We start from the raw sequence: 9,341 nt of genomic DNA, 5'->3' as shown, positions 1-9,341 counted from the left end.
GTGGGAAAGGAGGGGCTTTGTGGCTGAGGGGCTCTGGCAGGGAACAGCTGTTGAGCAGCAGAACCTCACCCAGAGCCAGGCAAACACACTCATTCACATCCTCGGTGGCTCTGTGCTCCCAGGGGGGGCAAGGCAGCTACGCCCCTCCTCCTCTGTCTGCAAAAAGTGAGCAAACTTGCACAGAGAAACAGAAAGGACAACAAACCTCAGCTGTGAGACGTTTCACATGGCCATGGCCTGGGTCAGTAATTTCTCCTGGTTAAACCACCTGGCCCTACATGAAGAACGCCTCAGGGGGTACTTAAACAGCACTGAGGATTATTTAACCTTCCTGTGTGGGCCCAGACGGAGCCACCTGTTCCTGCCCATGGCTTTGGTGTACTCGGTGATCTTCGTCGTCGGGGTGGTGGGGAACTTCTTGGTTTGCCTCGTCATCCTCAAGCACCGCAACATGAAGACCCCGACCAACTATTACCTGTTCAGCCTGGCGGTCTCCGACCTGCTGGTGCTGCTTTTCGGGATGCCCCTGGAAGTGTACGAGATGTGGAGCAACTACCCCTTCCTGCTGGGTCCCGTGGGCTGCTACCTGAAGACGGCGCTCTTCGAGACCGTGTGCTTCGCCTCCATCCTGAGCGTGACGGCGCTGAGCGTGGAGCGCTACGTGGCCATCCTGCACCCGCTGCGCGCCAAGCTGGCCAGCACGCGCCGCCGCGCCCGCAGGACCATCCTGGCCCTCTGGCTGCTCTCCGTGCTCTTCGCCCTGCCCAACACGGGCACCCACGGCATCGTGCTGCAGCACTTCCCCAACGGCACGCTGGTGCCCGGCTCTGCCACCTGCACCGTGGTCATGCCCCTGTGGATCTACAATTGCATTGTGCAGATCACTTCCTTGCTCTTCTATGTGCTGCCCATGGGGGTGATAAGTGTGCTGTACTATCTGATGGGGCTAAGAGTAAGTCCTGCTCCAGCTGTGCTCAGTGTTTCCTTGGCTCATTCTTGTGTGTTTGTGTCTATATGTGGCTTTTGAGTGAGTTTTGCACCTTTTTTGTTGCCTGTGTTTTCTCCCCAAAACAAAAATAGTGTTTCTCAAACCTCTGAAAACAGTAGATCCAATTTCTTCTCTGGTGCAAGCCTGTTCTGAAATTAAGATAGCTATGTTGGGGAATAATTTATCCCAATCTTCTTATAAAAACTTCACCATCACTGCTGCTCACATCTGAATGTTAATGAAACACCCAAGTCTGTAGCTTGATTCCAGCCTCTCAGAGATTTACACCTTTGCAGTAGAGACCAGAAAGAAATGGACCAAAAGGAAAATGTGAAAAGAATAAAAAGAAGATGGCTAGTGATTGAATCCTGTGTACTATTTATTTTCCCTTTCCTCGTGACTGTAGAATTTCCATTGCATTACTTTCTTCTTTTCCCTCCCTGGAACTGGTGATAATATTCACTTGTTAAAACTCACAAAGCTCATAAACTGAAATGTTACCTTATTGCTGCAGCTAGAAAATTCAGCAATCATTTCTTCATATAACTACAGCCTTGTTTCACCAGGCTACCTTAGAGTTTATATTCATGCTCAATTTTGGAAGAGAGAATACTTTTGACAAGTATCCATCATGTAATTGTGTGGATGAAACAATCAGGATCACGGTGTTATAAAACTACTTAGCACAAGACTGAGATGCACTGCTAATCACAGTGACTTGATGACCACTTTCTTCTCATACGTTACAGACATTTAGACAATATAAATCCCATTTTATCACACTGAATGTAACTTAAAGTTTACAAAGATGTGTCTGATCCCATAGCAAGAAAGGGAGACAAATGAAATTATTAAATAACATGTAAGAAACTCAACTAATCTCTGCTGGTGTACATATAATTTTGTTGTGCTGGCTGATATTTACTGTTACCTGAGATTATGCAGAAGCAATTTTTACTTACCCAGGGAAAAAAAAACAACATGGATTATCTGCCAGAAATCTACAGCACCAAGCAGATCCTTGAGGTAGTGAATGGGTTAAACTATCCCAAATCTCTGAAGGCTCATGAAGGGTCTTTTACATAGTTTCAATTAATATTTTGCAAAATTAGACCTGAAGGGAATGAAAGGTGATGAAAATAGAGTTGTGACAAAAAGAAAAACAGAAATCCCTGGATTTATAGAAGGAAGACTTGAAGGTTGCAATAACTTCTATTTGCAGCAGCAGATATTCCTGTACTCCATCCCAGAAGAGAAGCTCAGTACCAGATGAGGGCTCATCCCCAGGACTTCTGCAAATTCACACATTTGTTCAAGCTCTCTTTCCAAAAGACAGCAATATTCACTGTTTGTGCCTCTGTTTTTCTGTATATCCAGCTCAGACTTTCAAATTTTAACAGGATCCATCCTGGCTAGATCTGCATCATGTCCAAGCTGCACTAGGCAAGATTATTTCATTTCTTCAACAGAAGTAATAGAAGAATGATGAATATATATAATCTTCCAAGAGGAGACACTTTTTTATCTACTCACAGAGGAGGAAATCAGTGAGGCTTTAGCAGCACCCTGCAATCTCCTGAGTGCCACGTATCACTCACAGAACACCGTGGAAAAGCTCAGGGTTGATCCAAAGGTTGTACAACAGCTCAAATTCAGCAAACAGAGACTTGACCTTTTCATATTCAGGCTTTGTAGAAAGGGCATTTCTTCACCATTTTCTCCCTCAAGCTCTGCCAGTGCTGGACAGTCTCAGGATGCAATGCAAATGGGGACAGGGGACCTGCCAAGCAGCTGTGAGAAGGCAGCAAACATGGGTCATAGGGTACCTGAGTTAATTTATAATTTAATCCCTTGAAAAATTTAAAAATACATTTGTCTTTTTCACTGGGAAATGGTTGCTTACCTCATTATCTACTTGGGTATAATTTTAAGGCTTGGTGTTTTGATATTGCAGTGTTATGGTCAATTGATCAGTAGAGCACCAGAGTAAAGAAGAGGACACTGATCATTGCACTGTAAACTCATTAGGCTTGATTGGGGAAGCTTCCTGCTGCCTCTTTCATGGGGTTCCCATCATAGGTACCTCATGGATAAATCCCTAAATCAGCCAGGCTCTTCAAACCCAGTTCAGCTGTTGAGCTGCTGGCTGCAACCCACAGCCAAAAGCTGAGGAGGGAGAGAAGAGGGATGAGATAAGAACACTGGGCAGTAGCTGCTCCTGGGAGTTCATCCCTGGGGCACTGACTGAGATGGGATGGGATTGCTTGGGGAGAAGCCTGCATTGCAGCAGGATTCAGTGCAAGGTCCCTGCCCATTTCTTTCAAACTGATTCCTAAAAGGACACAGGGTAGGTGCTGATCAGTGCTTGTCTGAAAGTCATCCTCTATTTAACAAGAGTTTCTGACAGCATAGGCTGGATGATTCTTCTCCAAAGGTTTCAGCTTTTCTCTTAGTCTCTCATCCCCTCAAAATAATAATAATAATAATAATAATAATAATAATAATAATTTGGATATAGTGGAAATTTTACTTTAGCAATCTTTGAAGCAAGACAATTTATTCTTGCCAATGCACATCTGGTCCAGCTTTTATCATCAAAATCTATTTCTCCCCGCAAATGCCCAGCTGTTAAACTCCCAGAATTACCTGTGGATGGTGACTGCCTTTGGCTAATGCCTGCAGAGCCCAGCACAGCCCTTCCAGAGCTGTCCCCTTTCCATGGAGGTTGTTCAGCAGTCCTTGTCCCAGTGGCTGGCTCTCCCTTGCCATGGGGGTGAGCTAAGGCAGCAACTGCTCCAGCCAAACCTCTGAAACAGGCAGGACTGTAATCTTTAGCAGAAGCCTTGTGGGGTTTAAATATCAATTTCTCCATCAGCTGGAGAGAAACTTTGATCACCACTAGTGTCAGACAGGCCAAGGAGTTTACAGAAAACAGTTCCTCTTTTGCAGATTACAGAAAACAGTCATTTTGGAGAGTGGCCTTACTATGTTTGTCTGTGGATAAGTAAGACCCTAATTTCACTTGGCCTTTTGATTTCTGGGGTGAAATGCTGCAGCTAATACAGATGTAAGGGGGGAAATCCAATTTCTTGCTCCAGTCACTTTTAATTCTCTTGCAGTGAAAGTGTAGCATTCACCTCAAACTACACAGCCTCATACATCACAGTGATGCACAAGTACCTTGTCTGGGGTTCTACCCCTCTCAAAACATTGGAATTAACTCAAGTTACAACCTCTGCCGTGCCACTTATTTATTTTTCCCCTCCCTGTTTGTAATGTTTCTCTGTTTCATTAAACTGCAGCTGCTGAGTTGTTCTTACCTGTCACACCTTCATCACTTCAGGCTGAAGAGGAGCCTTACAGCGTCATAAAATGACAGGAGAAAGGGGAAAAATAAAGATACATGTGTCTCTGGTTTATTACAGCATCAGCACACTGTACTCTCTGAGGCTTGGGAATATGCCTGGAATAGATTACTGTTGAGACTGAAAACCACTGAAGGGAATCCAGTGGTTTTAATAAATCTGATCATTCATCAGTAGATGTGTTACAAATGAGCCGAGTCTTTTCCTTAAGTAACTGTGGCTATGACTAAAAGTTACAAGGGGAATAATGTAAAATATGAGAGGCTGAATTGCACTATACTTGACTATAATTCCATTTATATGTTTTTTCCTTTTATAAATAGAATAAAGAGAACATTGAAAGAAAGGCTCATTTCATCATCCTTACAGAAAAGTATTATTAATCAGAAATCAGAGAGCAAAGTCACAGTGTAAAAGGCAAAAGTACATAGCACAACTAGCATGTCTTCACAAGGCTTTTCCAAATCCAGAGAGATTTCTATCTTTTCCTGATAAAATTAGATATCTATTCCTGATAGGAATAGATTCCTTTTCTATCTTCATTCCTGATAATGTCTCATGTATAATTAAGTTTTGGGTCCAGTTTCTCTACTTGAAAACAGACAAAGCTGTTGGCTAATAAGGAGTTCCCACTGCAGGAACCTGGGACCAAAAATGGACTTTCCAAATGTGATTTCTTTGGTATTCAAACCAATTGCCCTCTTTATGTAAACCTGACCTTTTCATCACCAAAGCACCAGTCCTCTCATCATAAATATACTAGGGATGGATCCCAGAGATTATCAGATTATTGCTGTTTATATATTTTTTAAACATATATATTTGTTTCTATTTATATATTTATATATATTATTTATATTATATTTATACATATATTGCCCTTTTTTTTTTGAAGTCCAGGAAAAACTACTGGAGAAAAACACTCCTTTTTGTGCCTGAGCAGTGTGTGGCTAAATCTGTGTGCATCATGCCCTGCCCATCTGCAAGGCAGAATTTCTGGGGTTTGTTCATTAGATGGGTTGAATTTCAACTACTCCCAACACTCAGGACATGAAACAAACTCCCTTGAATTCTACAGGATTTTTTCCAATGATTACAGCTGTGTTGTGCTCAGGCCTCTCTGGGTATTTTTTGGATCATTGGTTTGTGCTTAATTGTGGGGAACACTTTTAGGAAAATAAACAAATGAACGATATTTTGCTAGAGGAGAAAATAACACCTAGCAAAATACTGTTGAAATGGAACATAAACTGTGAACCAAATATTGACTCATTGAGAAAAGGTAAGTGGGGAATCGAAATACAAATTTGCTGTAATCTGCAGATTGTTTTGAACCTAAAGCTTCCATGTTCTTCTAGACAAAAACTGAAATTTAAATGCAGATTTTTTTTTCAATGAGTCCCAAGTGGCCCCAAATTTTGCTTTCTCAAACTACTACTATCAAAATATCAAAAAGTCTGTGTCTGGTGGGGATGTGGTCTCTTGTCTAAGCTGTCCTTTGGTTTCCCTCCTTTTGCCAGTTGAGAGGAGATGAATCTTTGGAAGTGGAGGAAATGGCTGTGAATGTTCAGAGGCCATCCAGGAGATCAGTCACCAAGATGCTGTGTAAGTAGTGAGTCCTTCTGTGTTTGACTCACCATGAGCAAGAGTGTGACCAGATCCTGAAGGGTACTGAGCAAGTCCATTGGATACAAGAGTAATGAGTTGAGTAGCTTTCATATTAAAAAAAAGGGGGTTTTTCTACTGTATCTGGACTTGCAAGAGTGAAGCATCAGGGGTAACTACCAAAATACTCAGAAAGCAAATTTTCCTCCCCAGCACAAGAAGAGGTTGAGCAAAACTTTGTGGCAGATGCTTGCATGGCAATTCTCCAACATCCTTCACTCTAAACTATCTGTTGCAGCCCTCCAGGGAGGATCCTCTTTTTTTTTTTTTTCAGAGTGCAAATAGTCTATCTTGTACACTTTTACAGAACGTACATCTGTTTTGCATTACACCAAACTGTACTTTGGAGCCAGCCTGGTTTTCTGAGCCCAGAATTGGTTTGGCCTCCATATACACCCCAACATTGCCTGGCTGTTTCCTGCTCGATTTGAAAGTCACTCTGTGTGCATGCATTGGATTATCCAATGCAGAAATTAGTGGAAAGATTGTTCTTTTAGTTGGTAATGATAATACAGAAAGGATGGCAAAAGTTTTGAAACCATGAATATAATTTATATATGAAGTCTCCCATCCAGCTCTGCCCTGTGCAGGCTTGTGACCATATCCTCCCATTTCTGACCTGTTTTCCTTCTCCCCTTTCTTCACACCAGTTGTCCTTGTGATAGTTTTTGCCATCTGCTGGGCTCCTTTCCATATAGACAGACTTTTCTTCAGCTTTGTTGTGGAATGGACTGAGCCCTTGGCCAATACCTTCAACTTAATTCACGTGGTGTCAGGTAAAGCTTTCTTCTTCCACTTGCACAGGGACTGGGGGAAAAAATAGTATTTTTGAGTGGTTTTACTTGGAATGTGTAGTAATTTATTTGGTAGGGGACACGAGACTTGTGTGGAAAACCTTCTTGAGGTTTGATGGGCAGTGATGAGAGCAGTGCCTGAATAAAAACTGCAGGCAGGTTTTTGCAGGTTTAAGATCTGGACATGTTGTCAAATTCACAAAAAATAAAAGGGAAAAAACCACAAGAGGATATCATGCATCATTACTAGCTGCTTTTAATTCTTGGGAATGTTCAGAAGTAAAGACTGCTGTCATTCAGCTGCTCGTAAGAAGTACACAGGAGCAGGCAGCATCTCCACAGGCTGTCTGGGGCAAATAGGAAACCTTACCAAATGCAAGAGCCTTACATACTGCTCAGCACTGGGTGATGAAACCAAATGTTTATGGCCCTGCCAACCATAAAATGAGGGGCTTTTCAAAGAAGAATTGTATTTTCAGTCTGCCATGGGAAAACTCTGAATGTGGCCATTAGGCAGCTCAGACAAATCCAATCTTATGCCATTGTCCTGGTGAGTTGTAGGAAATTAGCTTCCCCTGGCTGGAAGTTATCCTCTGACAGCTTTGATGGGGCACCAGCTGTGCAAATCCTGCTGTGGGGATGAGGGCAGTGCTGGAGGCAGGGCAGGGCAGCTCAAGAGAGAGCTGGTCCTGAGCAGCTGGAGAGACTGAGCTCCAATTCACAACTGAGCTCCAATTTCACTGCAGTGAAAGCTGAGCTAACCTTGGTGAAACATCCCTCTGCCTGGGCCAGGGAGGCAGCAGAGCTCCACTGCTGCTGTCTCCACCCTTGCATCCAAGTTTAGTGGAGCTGTACAGGCAAAAAAGAGATTTTCCTCTTCTGAGATCATTCCACACACAAATAAATCTTTCTCTTCCCCCCCACTCTTGTTCTCCCAGGTGTTTTCTTCTACCTGAGCTCGGCCACAAACCCCATCATTTACAACCTGCTGTCCCAGCGCTTCAGGATGGCTTTCCTCAGTGTGATTTCTCCTTGCTGCAAGCACTGTGCCCCTAAACATCCCACCTGCAAGATTTCATCCCAGAAGAGCATGTTTGTGATTGAGGATCACAATCTCATGGACTCTGCTGAAAACACGAGCCTCCCTGGCACTCACAGGACATCTGTCAGCAGCTCTCAGCTCTCCACTGGCCTGTGACTTTCTGTGCTGTGATCCAGGTGAGAAAGAAAAGGTTAAGAGAATAAAGAAAGTAAAGCAGAAGAAAACTTCCTAAAAGAGTGATTTCAGCAAGAATTGCTCAGGAGGTGACCCACTGGATGAACAATGGAGGAGGCTGTATTTAGGATGTGTTAGGGAAGCACTGTACTGCCCCCAAGCTTCTGGGGGGGCTGGAAATGGGAGTTTGCTCACTGCAAGCTGTGCCAGCAAAGAGCTGCTTTGAAAGGTGAGAGACACTCCCAACACTGCCAGCACAGGGCAGAGAATCAGCTTAGCCAAGTCTTACCAAATACCTTTTTATGTAGCAACCAAAACATCCGGTTTTACTTATTTTTAAACAAGACAATTTTCTGCATAAACCTTCTCTCCCCACTTCTAGCTTTAGGTAAGCCAGTCCCACTTCCCTCTGCTACAACATTTTGAGGTATGGCTGTTGCAAACCTCCCCTGTCAACATTAGCAAACAGGCAAGAATGAGAGCAGCTCAGAGCTGGGCTGATAAACACCAGCCACCAGCAGCAGCTGTTTCTGGGCCAGAAGAACCAGGGAGCCAACAACTGTAAAATAAATGTAAAGCAAACTTTTGCTTTCTGAGCTTCTTATCATAATTTCAACTCCAGATATTTACGTGCTGTCTCCACCAGTGAAGCCCTGTGGCTGTGCTTCAGCAGACTTCACTGCTCCTGCACCAGGTGGATTGCAGAAGTCAGAGATCCACGTGGGTTAGCAATCACCGGGGAGGAACCCGGACATCCCTCACAACAGAGGGAATTGGGACAAACCTTATATATAAGGTCAATAAAAGGGGGGTTTTGCAGTGATATTGCATCTACTAATTTCAGTTTTTGCCACAAAGCACAAAGGTCTGAAAAACTTTCCTGCATCCCTGTGGTGCAAAGAGATCCTGAAGGCAGTACACCCATATCCAAGTGACAAATTCCTGGGCTCTGCTGACTGCAGGCACAGGACCCTATAGAATTTTGCCAAGGGAGGGTTCATTATGTGATAGAGAATTTTGTAAACCTCTGTCTCACACGTTTCAAAGCCTGTTCATTGTGTTTCAGGGAAATGCCTCCTGTGTGCATCCTGATGCAGGGCTGGGTTTGGTCCCCAAGCTGGGCTCAGCCCTGGCACGCTCTGCCACAGAGAATCATCCCATCAGTGTCACCAGGGGACTGGCAGCCACTTACACAGCCAGAGAACACAGAGGTATCACAGCAAATAACAGCACTAGCTCCTGAAAGATGATACACTGTGTGCATAAAGACATTTTCCATTCTGGTCACAGGGGATCCAGATGACGTTTCCTAC

The 9,341-nt window shown here is 43.7% G+C and overlaps 1 protein-coding gene across 1 annotated transcript; it reads left to right on the top strand.

The window, feature by feature from the left end:
- Positions 1-232: 232 nt before the first annotated feature.
- On the top strand, positions 233-8,010 carry NMUR2 (neuromedin U receptor 2). Its single transcript, XM_041482198.1, has 4 exons — positions 233-952; positions 5,874-5,958; positions 6,669-6,794; positions 7,751-8,010. The coding sequence occupies exons 1-4, from the start codon at positions 233-235 to the stop codon at positions 8,008-8,010; spliced, it is 1,191 nt and encodes a 396-aa protein (XP_041338132.1).
- Positions 8,011-9,341: the final 1,331 nt, after the last annotated feature.

This window comes from Pyrgilauda ruficollis, unplaced genomic scaffold (assembly GCF_017590135.1).
Source record: "Pyrgilauda ruficollis isolate IOZ18807 unplaced genomic scaffold, ASM1759013v1 scaffold57, whole genome shotgun sequence".
Classification (NCBI taxonomy): domain Eukaryota; kingdom Metazoa; phylum Chordata; class Aves; order Passeriformes; family Passeridae; genus Pyrgilauda; species Pyrgilauda ruficollis.
The sequence above is the reverse complement of the archived record's forward strand: the minus strand, read 5'-3'. Positions and strand labels throughout refer to the sequence as shown.

What these genes read in the sequence shown, in the direction of transcription:
- NMUR2 (XM_041482198.1), top strand. Translation starts at nt 233, where the DNA reads ATGGCCTGGGTCAGTAATTTCTCCTGGTTAAACCACCTGGCCCTACAT. An exon ending in ATCAGTCACCAAGATGCTGT is followed by an intron (nt 5,959 to 6,668) that starts GTAAGTAGTGAG and finishes TCTTCACACCAG; the next exon opens with TTGTCCTTGTGATAGTTTTT. An exon ending in CTTAATTCACGTGGTGTCAG is followed by an intron (nt 6,795 to 7,750) that starts GTAAAGCTTTCT and finishes TTGTTCTCCCAG; the next exon opens with GTGTTTTCTTCTACCTGAGC.